General features: G+C 33.7%; 1 protein-coding gene across 1 annotated transcript; it reads left to right on the top strand.

Annotated features, from left to right (window-relative positions):
- LOC121998471 (putative disease resistance protein RGA3) lies at positions 1–3946 on the top strand. The gene has a single exon (XM_042553414.1). The coding sequence runs from the start codon at positions 79–81 to the stop codon at positions 3904–3906; it is 3828 nt and encodes a 1275-aa protein (XP_042409348.1). The 5' UTR covers positions 1–78; the 3' UTR covers positions 3907–3946.
- Positions 3947–17356: the final 13410 nt, after the last annotated feature.

The following is a 17356-nucleotide window of genomic DNA, read 5'->3' as shown; positions in this document are numbered from 1 at the left end:
CTTCTCTTTTCTCCTCTAAATCTATCATTAGCCACATCCACACCAAACAACTTCTGCATCCTTAATTCATCCGGAGCTATGGCAGGAGCTTTGGTAGGTGCCACGGCTGGCTTCTTAGCCAACAAGGTGGCAATTCTCGTCGAACTCGACGAGAAACTCAAGGCAATGGCTGGTACCGAAAGGAAGATGGAGAAGTTCAAGGAGTTGTCCACGATCATTGACATGGTGATTCAAGACGTTGAGTCCCACCCTTCTATTAACGATGCTGTGAAAGAATTGCTGAAGAATCTCAAATACTTGGCCTACGATCTCGAAGATGCTGCGGATTACTATGACACCAAAGTCTTGCAGAAGAATCAGAGACCCAAAACTTTTTTAAGGCCGGTGCGTAATTTCTTCTCTTCTGATAATAAAGTTGTGTTTAAGGGCAGGGTAGGTGGCACGATAAAAGCTATAACAGAAAGTCTGGAATCTATTTTGCTGCAAAAGTCCATTCTTCTCAATTTGCCACAAGGCGGTGTCCGAATGTCGGAACAAAGAGAGATCCACTCCTGCAATAGCTTTGTTGTTATAGGGAGAGAACCAGAGAAGAATAAGATTGTCGACATGTTAACAAATGATGATGATGATGAAAGCAGCCATAGCACATTGAAGGTCATTGCCATCGTTGGGATGGGTGGCCTGGGGAAGACTACACTTGCTCAGCATGTTTTCAATGATGAGAAGGTGAAAGCACATTTTGCAAGTTCCAGAATGTGGACAGTTGTCGGGGCTGAATTTGATCCCACAAAGATAATGAAGTCTGTATTAGAATTGGCTACAAGTAAATCAGTCAACTTCTTAGAAATAGATTTAGTGAGGCAGAAAATAGAAAAAGCGTTATCCAGGAAGAGATTTCTGATCGTGCTAGATGATGTATGGAATGAAGATCCATATGAGTGGGGTAAACTGAAAGCAGCCTTAACATGTGGGGCAAGAGGAAGCAAAATTTTGGTGACAACCCGTAGCCTACATGTCTGTTCGATTATGAGCTCATCCAATACCACCACCCACCAAATACAACAGTTGTCCAAAGATGATTGTTTGTCCTTGTTTCAACAATTTGCTTTTGGAGATAACGAAGCAGATGATCATCAAAACTTGATGGAAATTGGTGGAAAGATTGTTGAGAAATGTGGCGGTGTGCCCTTGGCTGCCATATCTCTTGGTAGCATGCTCCGTAGCACTCGAGATGAGACTTATTGGTCCTCAGTATTGAAGAGTGAAATATGGCAACTCCGAGATGAGGAACAGAAAGTGTTAGCTGTACTAAAGTGGAGCTATGCCACTCTTCCTCTACGGTCAAAGAAGTGTTTTGCATTTGGTTCCTTATTCCCGAAAGACTATATGATGCGAAAGGATCAATTGATAAAGCTATGGATATCAAATGGTTTTGTACGTTCAGAAAATTTTTTTGATGCTGAAACAGTGGGCAACCGTGTTTTTGATGATCTTGTGCTGAGATCATTCTTTCTCTTGGCCCCTTTTGAAGATGATCCTCATGTAACACACTGTACGATGCATGATTTGATGCATGACCTAGCACGATCAGTATCTGCAGATGTATATTGGAATTCTATTCAAGACTCAGTGGAAGTTATTGGAAACAGAACATATCATTTGTATCTAGACTCAACAGATGTATCAAAAATTACTGAGGCCTTTGGCAAGCACTTGCGTACCCTTATATTAAGCAGTTGTAGGTTATTTCTGAATGTCAATCTACTTGAAATTGTTTCCTCAGAACTGAAATTCAAATTTGTACGGGTGTTAGATTTAAGTTGCAATGACATCGAGGAGATGCCATCGTCAATAGGAAATCTGATACATTTGAGGTACCTCAACTTATCTAATAATCATATTGAAGTTCTACCCGACTCCATAACCCATCTCCCCAATTTACAGTATCTCAATCTCGATTTCAATTACAAACTTCGAGAGCTACCAAAAGATTTAGGGAATATGCAAAGCCTTCGAGAGCTTACTTGCAGGCGTCGGGATTTCGTAGGTAGTGTTTTCCAAAGTGGTAACGGATTGACACACATGCCCCATGGGTTGTCACGACTAACTAATCTTCGAAGTTTACCTGTCTTTGTTGCTGGGGACAGAACTGGCGCATGCTCAATTTTAGAACTTGAGGATTTGAAGCTTCATGGAAAAATGGAAATTATATTTTCCAAAGATTTTAAGAATTATTCTTGTGGTGGAAGAAAAATCTTGAAGAATAAAGATCTTAATGAACTATACATAGTGTTTAATCGTTTGGAGAGTAATGACAAGGACGTGTTGGATGATCTTTGTCCCAACACGAGCTTAAAGAAGTTAATCATATTCGACTATGGGAGCCCACAGTTTCCATCATGGTTGATAGAGTTACCACTGCCAAATTTGGTTGAAGTTTGCCTCGTAAACTGCCGTGTTTGTGAGCATATTCCTCCGTTTGGAAATCTACAGTTTCTTAAGAAGCTCGACTTAAAGTTTATCAGTGACATCACACATATGGGTGCTGAGTTCCATGGGTACAGAGGCTTTCCTTCCCTTCGAGAACTCTGCTTGACTCGTATGAATAATTTAGAGGAATGGTCAGAGTATCATGGTGTCCATGAGTTCTTCCCTAAACTGCATCTGCTGCAGGTTTCCGATTGTTGCAAATTGAAAAGTATGCCGAGACTTCCTAGAATCCAAGAGCTTGTGATATCATGCTGCAACGGGAGCCTACTCTCTTGTATCGGAAGGATGACTTCTCTTTCTGTTCTCAAAGTGAGCCATATGTACAACATGACATCTCTTCCAAGTGGCTGCATCAGAAACCTCACATCCTTGACAGAATTAAAAATTACAAATTGCATAGAACTCCAATCTCTTCCTGGGGATGAAATGCAACACCTAGAAATGCTTCGTTTATTGACCATTGAACGGTGTTATAATTTGGCATCCTTCCCGTCGGAAGTGGGACGTCTCAGTTCTCTTTGTTCTCTACGGCTCTTAGATTGTCATCTTATAATATTTCAGCCAGAAGAACTTGTACAAATCTTGAATTTAGTACATCAGTTCCAAATACAGATTTGTGGCAACGAAGTTAATTTACGCGGGCAACTGCAATACTTACACACAATCAGAGAATTGTCTCTACGTGGTGCACATTATGGATTTACTAAGTTCAAGATTAGGAAAGGAATCGCAAAACTAAGTATTTGTTGTTGTGATGAATTGGAGTCCTTGATGACAGCAGAACCAACAAGCAGGGTGCTAGAAAAACTATGCATAGATGGAATTTCCAATCTCACGACCTTGCCTGACTGGCTACAACATCTCAGTTCTCTTTGTTTTCTACAGCTCTCAGGTTGTCCAAGTATAATATTGCAGCCAGAAGAACTCGTACAAATCCTGAATTCAATACATAATTTCCAAATACAGATTTGTGGAAACAGAGTCAATTTACTTGGGCAACTGCAACACTTGCACACGCTCAGAGGACTGTCTCTAAGTGGTGCACATTATAGATCATCTATCTACGAGTACCGTGAACGATATGAAGATTCAGAATTAAGTATTTGTTGTTGTGATGAATTGGCGTCGTTGATGACAGCAGACGCAGCAAGTAGTATTGTTTTAGAAGAACTATATATAGATGGAATTTCCAATCTCACAACCTTGCCTGACTGGCTACAACATCTCAAGTCTCTTCGTCATCTATCAATCAAGAACTGCTCACAATTAGGAACGCTGCCAAGGGGCTTGAAGAATCTACATATGTTGGAAACTTTGAGTATTTTCAACTGCCCACAATTGAAAAGAAGATACGAAAATGAGATTGGCGAAGATTGGCCGACCATCTCACATGTGTCATACGTTGATATTTCATAGGCTCCTCAGTCCTCAGATGAAACTGGACCTGATTGGAAAGGTAAGTTAGAAAACTAATCATTATATGCATTTCTATAGTTGCACAGTCAGCACAGTTAAATTGCTTCTTTTTGTCATAGAACATGATTTCTTTTTCTTTTATAAAAAAGTTTATTTTTTTTATTTAAGTTAGCTCATTATTGAAAAGTGATGGTGTTCAAACTCATCCACTTTATATTTACTTTCAGTCCCATCGTATACACATTGAAAGAATTCTTGTAAAACTAAATTAAAATCATTTTCAGAATATTCACCGGAAGGGGGGAAAAAAACGAAGAGTAACTTTCAGAATTCTCATGAAAAAATAATCACTTATTTAAAATTCTTAATTCAATACATATATATTATTAAATAGGGTACTTATGTCTTGAAAAATTGTATAATAATGAAGGCACCATATGGAGCAACACAAATGTATTTGTAATTCAAATGTGATAATATTGATTGGAATACTTCTAAAATAACTAATAAGATGATATTGGATAAACATCAATTCAATTATATGTATAGTATTGTCACTGCCCATTTTGATAATATTGAGTTATTTTTTTTAATCTCTTGATTGTAGGATGAAAGTTGGAGGAGATTGAGCATGAGATCATAGTTGTTGGTTAAAGGTGCAGCTGTGGTGTCTTATGAAGTTATTATCGTATATGTGATTTATTATATGTTACATTACATCTTATTTTGTTGTTGGATACATTAGTATTTTTCTCTTTTTAAGGATTGTTACTATATTGTGGGAAATATTTGTTGCTTTGTGATGTTATAATATATTATGTAATAATGATATTGAGTGACAGTTGCAATTTAAGTTTATTTTTAATTTTTTTTATCATTGAGATTCTTGATACATCATGTTTCTCGAAAAGTGAAAAGAAATATATTTTTTATTTCTTTAAAAAAATATTGGTAGTTGGATTGACACACAAGTCGAGAGGAGATGGTTAATACACTTTAAAATAATTATATGTGAGCAATCTTTTATTTTTTTTTAGTATAATTGCTATGTTTTCTTAATTTTTTTACATGCTTATTATTATCGAACGAAAATACTTAAAAATTTATATCAAATGTTTTGTTTGAAAGACCTGATATATATCAGGCAGCCATTTTTAAACTTTATTATAACTAGCTTTTAGAATCAAAACAAAACTAAATTAAACTAATTAATTATAATGGATGATCATATATATTTTTATAAGTCATAATATTAAATTTTCTTTAAAAACTTAAATTTTTTGTTTACATTTGAAATCAAAATAAATTTAAATATAATATAAATAACTAATATCAACAACACACTTTAATAGGCTGTCCATGATTATACGTAGTGTATTCTTTTAATTTTAAAACTCAAGGTTTAGAGTATATGCCTTAAGATTTAGAGGTTAGAATATAGTATTTAGTGTTTAGGAAGTAAAAAAACTATATTGGATGTGCACCCGATGTACAACATAAGATGATCAGTATCATTCCACTGTCAACAACGTAACTAACCTAACTTTTTAGTTAAAATCTTGATTATAACTGTTCATATTTAATTGCATTAAAACCTCTTGAACTAAACATACTGTAACAAATACCAAACGATAACACTATTATTTAATGGGTACTCAATCATAAATAACTAATAATTAATAATTAATTAATCAACCTTTATTATGAAAATTAAATCGTTCAAATAAAATGGGAACAAAGAGTTCTCCAATTCTAATTCCACTTAGAACATGATGGAGATAGGTCTTAATGTGGCGGTTTCTTGTAGCCCCCACGGTCTGGTAGGGTTAAGTTGTCCGTCAAAGTCAAGATCAAGATCAAGGTGAGATAGATGTGACTAGTGACGAATCTAGGAATTCAAATATGGAGAGACAATTTTTACGCGGAATAAGGGGTGATATTCTCTATCTCTACCGGTGAAACTCTATAATACTGGGGGTTCCACTGCCGGAAGGAGGGGCGACCGCCGATGCCGCCCCCCTCTGGATCCACCCCTGGATGTGACTCACAGTGGTGTTAAACTTAGTCTACAAGGGACTCAGTATTGGTGCAGCGAAAGAGGTTTGTAGAGCTAGAGCAGAACAAATCCTCTATAACATTTGGTATAACATTTTCTATACAATTACTTGTCAGATGTATCAAATTTAATAATTGTAACTTCTCTTCAAACTTCTCCCCATATTTATGAATTTGTCACATGCTCCACACCCATAAAAACGCTCTTGCAATTACAGGCGAATTCTGGCCGCAATTGACTGCAATCCCTTCCTAAGTTCATATTCTCATCTAAGTTGTAGTTTGGGTTGGGGCAAGCGGCCGGAGGCTGCCCGGAGTTGCAATTATTAAATTTGATACAATTGACAAGCAATTGTTAATGCTATAGGAAATGTTATACCAAATGTTATAGAGGATTTGGTTCCCGAGCTAGAGGGGAGGGGTGAATAATGCACCTACAATTTAAAACACGATATTTCTCTTGCTAACGAACTAGCAAGGATACACACATTAATAGTAAAACAAACACATAAAAGAAAAGAGACACAAAAGATTACTTGGTTACAACCCTTAGGTTGTTAGTCCAAAACTATGAAAAGCAATATGAAGATCTCCTTCTTCGAACACAAATTAGAAGTAGAGAAATCCCTTACAGCAGTTGAGCACAAAAACAAAAAAAAAATGTCGAACAGAAATGAAATCAAGTGTGTTGTCCATAACTTCGAGCCACGACCCTCCTTTTATAACCTTCGCCTTCAATCTGATCATTTGCTAACGTGGCACCTTACGAGCGCCTGGAAGCAGTTTGGGCGCCTGGATTCATCAAGATTGATCCACTTGGCAATAGTCTGCTCAACGACTCCTTATGACTTCAGGCATTTCGGGCGCTTAGAAGCGATACGGGTGTTTGAAGTCTACTAACATGGACTTCGTCTCGATTCATTTCAGCAATGACTCTGCTAACATGGCCACGACTTTAGGGCTCTCGGAAGTGATCCTGACGTCTTGAATGGTCAACTTACGGAGTTGACTATTTTCTTCTCTAGTCAGCCCTAACTTGATTCCATTCTTTCCAAACAGTCTTCCTCTCAGCTTCTCGTCCCTCGGATGCAATCCTTGCATCCTTCATACTCCATCGAAGTACTCTGTTGGATCATAAAGGGGGGGGGGGGGGGGGAATAGAATTTGCCAAAAATTTAAAAATTATGAGTTAAAACAAGTTATGCAGCGGAAAAGGGAAATAAAAAGGACAACGCTAACAATGCCAAGTTTTACTTGGTAAGGAACATATGATGACTCCTACTCCAAGGTCCGTGATCATTGATTGTTTTCGTTGGGTAATCACTATCAGTTCATAAAAGGATTACAAAGATTGAGTATAAGGACTGAAAATAAAACTTGCTACCAACAAACAGAAAGGAAAATGAAGTCTCTCGTTCTTCGAACTTCGAAGCAACCATTCGATGTCGTCGGAGCCTTTTCAGAGCAGCACTTGAATATGAAAGTTGTAGCAGATGTTGTTCTATAGTTGCTAGTCAAAGGGCTTTATATAGGCCCATTCTGAGTGCCTGAACACCTTCGGTTGCTTGGACCATGCTGACGTGGTGTGCTCTCGTCGAAACTTCATCTACGAAGTTTCATCCACTTCCGGGCGTATAGATTGTTGACGTGGGCTCGGCCAGTCGACATGCTCCAACTCAGTTTCGGGATAACTTTTCTAGTCCAAGCGCTTGGACTCATTCCGGGTGCCCGGACCACCCGAGCGCCTGCCCAAGCACCCACTGGTCACAGCTGGTCCGGGAGCCTGGACTCCCCTTTTTTTTAGCAACTTCCTCCCTACAAAAAAAGGTTAGTGCAGTCAACAAAAAATGACTTTATCTTGTAAAATAAAGTTAAAATAATACAACAAAATAGTAGCAGTAGTAATTAGATCTTATCTCCTCGAGACCAGAATCTAGTCAAGATCTCAACTTAGGTTTCCCAAATAAACCTAAGTTGGACCGATGCCTATAGTTGCCTCAACGGGGAGTGCGTCCTCATTGGATCTCTCCCCTAGTTGTTTACCTCTACTTACCAACTGTAGTCGCTTGACTTACTTTTGACCCACCAGGTCTTCCTGTCAGCTGTTAGGTCCGCATACCCAACTTAACTTCGGCCGGTTGTTAGGTCCTGCACGCATACCTAACCAGACTTTCCACTAGATATCGGGCCCTGCAGACCTATCTGGACTTCCCTCCAACTATCGGGTCATGTGGACCTAGCTGGACTTCAGTCTGGTGTCAAGTCCTTTAGACCCGTTAACTCCTGCACACTTGGTAAAGTAATTAGACCACAAAACACTCTAACTTTAATACCCTTGTTATTCAATAAAACATGAGTTAGATCATTAATGTAAATTACACAATAATTTTCCTCTTTTTAATGCAATGACAATCTAGGTTATGTTGGATCGTGAAAAGTTGATAGAGGGGGGGGGGGGGGGGGGAATATCGATTTAAAACTTTTGAGATACGCAGCAGAAAAGTGAAAGCAAAGTGAAAAGCAAATCAATGCTAAAAAGGTCGTTTTACTTGGTTCGGAGCCTTTGGCGACTCCTACTCCAAGGCCCGCACACAAGGGTGCTTTCGATGGGCAATCCACTAGCAATTCGAAGAGTATTACAATAGTGATTACAATTGCTTTTTAAAAGAAAAATATACTGATGAAAACAAAGAATGAAAAGAAGAGCGCATTGTCGGAGAAGCGTCGCAACGTTGCAGGAGTACAAGAGAGCAGATCTTGAGTTGTTGAATTGCTCCAGCCTTGACCCTCCTTATATAGGAGGTTCGGGGCGACCACATCCCTTTGGGGCACCCTGAAGGTGACGTAGCCGAGCCAATCAGTGAGCTTCATGTGGCGAGGCGACGTTGGGATAAAATTTGCATTCCAGGCACCCGGATCCATTCTGGGTGCCCAGACCACTTTTCTCCAGAAGTCCTTCTCCTGCAAGAAAGAGTTAGTCCAAGGCAAAATGCAAACTATATTACCCATCAAAACAAAGTATTAGCACATTTATAATAAACAAACAGAGTATTAATTAGATTCCGTCTCTCCGAGACCGGAATCTAGTTAAGATCTCGACTTAGAGTTCCGAAATGGTTCTAAGTCGGATCGGCGCCTAAGTTCCCTTCCCGGGAACGCATCCTCACAGTCACTCTCCTCCAGTGACTTACCTCAACTTACTTGCCAGACGTCCGATCAGCCCTTCGACCCGTCTGGACTTCGTGCCAAACGTCTGGTCAGCCCGTCGACCTATTTGGACTTCGTGCCAGCTATCTGGTCGACCCGTCGACCTAGCTGGACTTTGTGCCAAACGTCCGGTTAGCCCGTCGACCCGTTTGGGCTTCTCCTGCACACTCGATCAAAGTGTTAGATAACAACAAAACTAACTTAGCCTATTTTGTCATTCATCAAAACCTGAGTTAGACCATTAGTGTTAACCGCACCAACAATCTCCCCCTTTTTGATGCAATGATAACCTGATTAAGTTAGTGAAAAAAGAATGCAAGTAAAACAAGCATTATTCAGGTTTTTAATTTAGTTTTTGTTTTAAATTTGGTATTTTATTGTTTTAACTAACTTAACCACTTAACCCTTCCACTTTGACATTCATCAAACATAGACATGCAAAAGAAACAAATGCAAGAAAAAACAAACATAAGTCATATTGATTCAGGGGAGCTTAATTAAAGATTTTGCTTTTAAAAGGTAACCTTTTCAAAATAGCTAAGTTATGAAAAAAATAGCTAATTTAGAAAAATAGCTTTGAAAGAATAATTTTTAATAAGCTTTTCAAAATAGCTAGGTAAAAAAAATGGCTAAGTTAGAAAGATAGCTTTAGAAAAGGTAATTTAATAACTTTTTATAATATTTTTAAAGATAGATTTTGCAAAGTGAATCAAATTTTCAAAACCTTTTTAAATATAAGTTTTATAAAGATTCAATTTTCAAAATAAGTTTGTAAGTTGAAAACACGTTGAAAATATTCAATTTTCAAGGTTTAAGGAAAACCATTTGAAAAACTTAATTTGTAAATTAAGTTTAAAAAGAATCCAACTAAGAAAAATCAGGTTTTAAAAAATTTAATTTTCAAAATAATTTTCAAAACTAATTTTGTAAAATTGTAGCTTTCAAATCAAATTTTCAAGATTAAGTAAAATATAATTTTTATAATGCAGTTTTTAAAGAAAATCTAACTTTAAACTTAATTGTTTTTAAAACCAAAACTAAGGTAGATTCAATTTTCAAGTTCAATTTTTTAAAACCAAAAACCTTAAGATTCAAAAACAAACTCAGTTTTGTAAAAGTTAGCTAAAAAAAAAAACAGATTTCAAATGTGAAAACACTTAATTTAAAATAAAAATTAATTCCTCCCTCTGAACCTGACATCAAAAAACAACTGTCTAACCAATTAGCTACTTAGTGACTATCAGACGATAACAACTTTCACTTGGCTAGTTAGGTTAAGTCTAATTAAAATCAGTTAGTGTTTGACTAAACTGAATAGCTTAACCTGATTAATGTCTGTCTTGTATTTAACACCCAGACTTATGTCGGTGCACTGAAATAAGCACCTTAAGTCCAGGCAATGTGCCTATGCATCTCACCCATTTCTATGTTCAGCAATCACAATAAAGGTAAGCCTAGGGTGTTGGTGAGATGCTCAAGTACTAGCCCTATGGGTACATACTTTCTAAGGGATTAACCTAGTCTAAAGCTAAAACCATTTTTGAAATTCTAAAAATGGGAAAGTTTTGAAAAGTAAAAAACAACTTTAACCTAGAATTTAAATCAACCATTTTTGAAAACAATTTTGAATATTAAGGATCCTAATCTATTAAACACATCCCTAATTTTCTATGTAGATTGCTAAACTCACTTTCAGAGAGGGGTTTAGTAAATATGTCAGCTAAATTAGATTTGGACTCAATATACTTGAGTTCAATGTCTCCTTTAGTGACATGATCCCTGATAAAGTGATGCCTAATTTTAATGTGTTTTGTTCTGGAATGATGCACTGGATTTTTTGTTAAATTGATTGAACTAATATTGTCAATTAATATTTTTATATTTGTACGGTTTAAGTTAAAATCTTTTAAAGTGTGCATCATCCATAATAGTTATGCAACACATTCTCCTATGGCAATATATTCTGACTCAGTTGTAGATAGAGTAATACAGTGTTACTTTCTACTAAACCAACTAACAAGTGATGGACCTAGTAGTTGACATCCACCACTTGTGCTTTTACGGTCTAATTTGCACCCAACATAATCTGAGTCAGAATATCCTATCAATTCAAAATTATTAGTCCTAGGATACCAAATACCTACATTTGTTGTTCCTTTAAGGTATCTAAAGATTCTTTTGACTTGAGTCAAATGTGATTCTTTAGCACAGGTTTGGTATCTAGCATACATACTAACTGCAAATAAAATATCAGGTCAACTTGCAATTAAGTATAGTAGGCTACCTATAACACTCCTATAATATTTTAAGTCAACTGATTTTTCATTTGGGTCATTATCTAGGATTGTGTTCACTGCCATAGGCGTTTTTATTTCTTTAGTATTTTCCATTCCAAAATTTTTAAGTAATTCTTTAGTATATTTTTGTTGATAAATATAGTTTCCTTCATTTGTTTGTTTGATTTGTAATCCTAAAAAATAAGTTAGTTTTCCTACTAAACTCATTTCGAATTCCTATTCCATTAGATTAGTAAATTCTTCTAAAAAATCTGAGTTGGTTGAGTTAAAAATTATATCATCTACATATATTCGTGAGATAAATATGTCCTCTTTTATTAATTAAACGAACAAGGTTGGGTCAATTTGACCCTGGTTGAACCCTTTGGATGTTAGGTAAGAGGTTAACCTTTCATACCATGCTCTGGGTTCTTGTTTGAATCCATATAATGCTTTATTTAATTTAAAGACATAGTCAGGGTGTTCTAGACTTTCGAACCCAGGTGGATGTCCTACATAGACTTCTTCTTTTATTAGTCCATTGAGAAAGGTAGACTTAAAATCCATTTGGTACAGTCTAAATCCTTTATGGGTTGCATGACTGAGTAACATTCTAATGGATTCTAATCTTGCTACTGGGGCATAGGTTTCATCATAGTCAAGTCCTTCAACTTAACTAAACCCCTTAGCAACTAGCCTACCTTTATTTTTAGTAATTTCCCCAGTTTCACTTAATTTGTTTCTAAATATCCACTTTGTTTCTATTATTTTCTTATTTTTGGGTGGTGGTACTAAGTCTCAAACTTTATTGCGTTCAAATTGAGCTAGTTCCTCTTGCATGGCTATGATCTAGTCTGGGTTAAGTAAGGATTTAGCTATGATTTTGGGTTCAATTTTTGAAATTAAAGAAATTTGACTTAGATTTCTAAAAGATGACCTAGTCTGAACTCTTAAGTCTGGATCACCAATTATTTGATCAATTGGATGATTTGGGTTGACTCTTATGGTTCCAGGAGGTTGATTTTCTTGAGTTTCTTCTTCCTCTTCATGATTTAAATCTTGATTGGTTCCTTCTTGATTACTATTGTCTTGAATGAACTCAATTGGTTGAAGTTGGGTTTGATCTAAGTTTGATTTGGATTCCTCAAATTTTACATTAGTAGTTTCTTCAATTCTTAAGGTAACCTTATTATATATTCTGTAACCCCTACTATTTAAGGAGTATCCTACAAAGATTCCATTTTCTATTTTAGAAGTAAATTTTCCTAAATGTTCTCTTGTGTTTAAGATAAAGGCTGGGCACCCAAATACTTTAAAATATTTTATATTGGGTTGTTTATTATAATAAATTTCGAAAAAGGTTTTATTATGAGTTTTATTTAGTGTTGTTCTATTTTGCATATAGCAGGCTGTACTAACAGTTTCTCCCTAAAAATATTTGGGTAAATTATATTCATTTAACATAGTTTTAGAGGCTTCAAGTAAAGTTCTATTTTTTCTTTCTACAATCCCATTTGCTTGGGGGGTTTTAGGGCACGAGAATTCGTGATGGTAGCCATTTTCAAGATAAAATTTATCAAAGTTATGATTTTTAAATTCTCCCCCATTATCACTTCTAATTCTTTTAATTTTAAGATCCTTTTCATTTTTTGACTTGTTTGTAAAAGTTTGTAAAGGTTTCAAAAGTTTCATCCTTATTTTTCAAAAATTTTACCCAAGTGAACTATAATAATCATCTATTATTACTAGACAATATAAACTTCCATTTATTGATTTGACCCTATGGGAGTCAAATAGATCTAAATGTAGAAGTTCTAATATTGAGTTAGTTTGAGATTGATTGGTTGGTTTATGAGTAGATTTTGTTTGTTTACCTTGTTGACAAGCATTACATATGGTTGAGTCCAAGTTAGATAATTTTGGTAATCATCTAACTAATCCATTTAATTTGCTTATATTATAAAATTTGTGTGTGACATTCTTCTATGTCATAACCAAGTTTCTCCCTTTTGTGTTAAATAACACTTAATTGAAGAAGTGGTTAAGTTAATTGCATAGATGTTGTCTTTCCAGAACCCTTTTAGATTTATTTTAGGGTTATCTAGGTGTTTGATTAAACATTCTGAAAATAAAAACCTAACCTTATATCCAGTGTCACACAATTGACTTATGCTAAGGAGATTATCCTTGAAACTTTCAACAAGTAGTACATTTGTAATAATGAAGTCAATTCTTAGCTCAATGTTACCTATGCCAATTACCTTTAGTTTGTCATTATCTCCAGTCATATGTTTGGAGCAACCATTATCCAAAATCCACTTGATTTTCTACAATAGGTAGGAATTTGAGTTAGTCTTAATTTATTTTGATTTTATGTAAGAATTTAAGTAAATTTTTAAGTTAATTTTTTTAAAAAAATTATAAGTAAAATTTAAAATAAAATTTTAAATTAACAAAATTTTTAAGTAAAATAAATTTTTAATTTAATTTTAAAATAAATTTTTTATTTAATTTTAAAATAAATTTTTAAATAAAATAAATGTTTAAGTTAAAAAAATTTTAAGTAAAATTTAAAATAATTTTTAGTTAAATTAAAATTTTAAGTTTGAAATAAAATTTTAAGTTAATTTTAAAAAATTTTAAGTTAATTTTTTTAAAAAAATTAAGTTTAAAATAAATTTTTAAGTTAATTTAAAAAATATTTCAAGTTTAAAATAAAATTTTAAGTTAAAAAAAATTAAGTTTAAAATAAATTTTTAAGTTAAAAAAAATTTAAGTTTAAAATAAATTTTTAAGTTAATTTGAAAATAAATTAAATAAAAATAAAATTTTAAGTTAATTTTAAAAAAATTAAGTTTAAAATAATTTTTTTAAGTTAATTTAAAAAATTTTAAGTTTAAAATAAATTTTTTTAAAAAAATTTTAAGTTTAAAATAAATTTTTTAAGTTAATTAAAAAAATTTAAGTTTAAAATAAATTTTTTAGTTAATTTAAAAAAAATAAATTAAAATTTAAAATAAATTTTTATGTTCATTTTAAAATAAATTTTTAAGTAAAATTTAAAATAAATTTTAAAGTTAATTTTAAAATAAATTTTTAAGTTAATTTTTTTTAGGTTAAAAAAATTAATTTAATTTGATTTAATTTTAATTTGATTTAATTTTAATTTAATTTAATTTTAGTTTTATTTAATTTTAGTTTTATTTAATTTTAATTTTATTTAATTTTAATTTAATTTAATTTTAATTTAATATAATTTTAGTTAGGTAATTTTGGTAATCATCTAACTAATCCATTTAATTTGCTTATATTTCTAAAATTTGTGCGTGACATTCTTCTATGTCATAACCAAGTTTCTTCTTTTTGTGTTAAATAACACTTAATTAAAGAAGTGGTTAAGTTAATTGCATAGATGTTGTCTTTCCTGAACCCTTTTAGATTTATTTTAGGGTTATCTAGGTGTTTGATTAAACATTCTGAAAATAAAAACCTAACCTTATATCCAGTGTCACACAATTGACTTATGCTAAGGAGATTATACTTGAAACTTTCAACAAGTAGTACATTTGTAATAATGAAGTCAATTTTTAGCTCAATGTTACCTATGCCAATTACCTTCACTTTGTCATTGTTTCCAAAGGCAACTGTTCCTAAACTTTTGTAAGTGAGTTGTATAAACTTGGTGTGATCTTCAGTCATATGTTTGGAGCAACCACTGTCCAAAATCCACTTGGTTTCCTACAATAGGTAGGAATTTGAGTTAGTCTTAATTTAATTTGATTTTATGTAAGAATTTAAGTAAAATTTTAAGTTAATTCTTTTTAAAAAAATTATAAGTAAAATTTAAAATAAATTTTTAAGTAAATAAATTTTTAATTTAATTTTAAAATATTTTTTTTTAAAAAATAAATGTTTAAGTTAAAAAAATTTTAAGTAAAATTTAAAATAATTTTTAATTAAATTAAAATTTTAAGTTTAAAATAAATTTTTAAGTTAATTTTAAAAAATTTTATGTTTAAAATAAATTTTTAATTTATTTTTTTTAAAAAATTGAGTTTAAAATAAATTTTTAACTTAATTTAAAAAATATTTTAAGTTTAAAATAAAATTTTAAGTTAAAAAAAATTAAGTTTAAAATAAATTTTAAGTTAAAAAAAATTTAAGTTTAAAATAAATTTTTATGTTAATTTTAAAAAAATTAAATAAAAATAAAATTTTAAGTTAATTTAAAAAAAAATAAGTTTAATGTAACGATCCAATTTTCCCTATTTCAAGTTTTAAAAGTCTATAAAAATATTTGGAAATGCTTTTAAATTATTCTAGAGATTTTTAGAAACTTTTAGAGTATTTTTATGTAATTTTTGGAGGTCCTTTAGTATGTTTTCAAAAAGAAAGAAATTTTGACAAAAACCGTTGAAGGGAAACCGTTGAAGGCGAGGTTTGAACCCACGACCTCGGGTCGGACTGACCCAAGCAAAACCGGCCAAACCAGTTGAGCTATATGGTTTTGTTAACCTTATATGGAGAGAATTAAGTTTATAGCATAGTTTTGATTAAACCCGGGTATAAGAAAGGAATTAGGTTTTGATTTTTCCGGAAAATCAAAACAATACCTCTCAAAATTCCTCACCTCTCTCGCGCGACAGCGGCAGCTCGGGCGGAAAATACACCAAGGTGACGGCGTCTTCTCTCTCGGCGGAAAATCGAAGAAGCAAGCATTAGGGCTTGATTTCCGGTGGCCGGCCAAGGTCCAACCCGAGGAGCTCTATCCATCTTCACGAGTTCTTAGTCGAGGAGGGCACGAGGACGCAAGGGAATCGCCGGAGGATTGAGCTGCCTGAACCCTGGAAGCCTTCTTCCTCTCCCTTCGGTTGTAAGTCCAAGAACAGCAAGGTAAGTACTACTCACCTGTGGTAGGAGTAGCTCCGAGTCCCCGATTTTGTTTCCTTGCTCACGGGATTTGCAGTGCCGGATAGATGATGCTAGGGATTAGTTTCATTCTTTCCTTCAATTGCTGCTTAGTTATGTTGCCGTGTAGTGCTATGTAGTTTGGATTCTTCAATTTTTCCTTGCTGAACCGAATAAGAACGGCCTTAAGGTTTGCTGTTTTGTGATAGTTTAGGTTCATTTGCAGAAATCCTTACAAGGTCTTAGATGGAAATTTCTTCTGTTATTTCCTGTTGTAACCGATCATGTGGTTAGGGAATTAGTTGCTCTTTCCTTGCTTTTAAAACTGTTGTACCAGATTTATCCTTATTGGTTGGTTCCCTTGTAGTTTAACAAGCCTGTATAGTTGGCGATTTGGAACTGCAGTTTCAAAATTCGGTTGTTTGTTTTTTTTTAGATAGCTGTGAAATATGCCTCCTCCATTATTTAGCCATGATCATTAGTGTTTAAAGCTTGAAACATTGATATTTTGTGCTTGCTGCCATGGGCTTTGAAGGAAGGAGAAGAAGGGACAGGTTGTGGTCACTGGAATGGATAGTCATGGGTAGCATTTTTGGTCTCTTTTGCTTGTTACTAGGGTGTTGAATAGTGGCAGGAGTAGCCTATATAAGTAGAAGAAGTATTGCAGATTTGGTTTAGCTTATGTGGCTTGCATTATCTCGGATTAATGGGGCTAGTAGTTAGCTTTCTTTTGCTCTATTTTACAGCATGTATAGAAAGCTCAAAGTTGCATTCTTTTGTCCTATTTTACAGCATGTATAGGAAGCTCAAAGTTGCATTCTTTTGCCCTACTTTATAACATGTTTAGAAAGCTTAAAGTTACTTTCTTTTGCTCTATTTTATAGCATGATTAGTAAGCTTAAAGTGCTTTCTTTGCTCTATTTTATAGCATGATTAGTAAGCTTAAAGTTGCTTTCTTTTGCTCTATTTTATAGCATGATTAGTAAGTTCAGATTTGCTTTCCT

Source organism: Zingiber officinale, chromosome 6A (assembly GCF_018446385.1).
Source record: "Zingiber officinale cultivar Zhangliang chromosome 6A, Zo_v1.1, whole genome shotgun sequence".
NCBI classification, from domain to species: domain Eukaryota; kingdom Viridiplantae; phylum Streptophyta; class Magnoliopsida; order Zingiberales; family Zingiberaceae; genus Zingiber; species Zingiber officinale.
Note: the sequence above shows the minus strand (reverse complement) of the source record. Positions and strands in the feature narration are given on the sequence as shown.

Bases quoted from the DNA above. Each gene is read 5' to 3' on its own strand.
- LOC121998471 (XM_042553414.1), top strand. From the start codon at position 79: ATGGCAGGAGCTTTGGTAGGTGCCACGGCTGGCTTCTTAGCCAACAAG.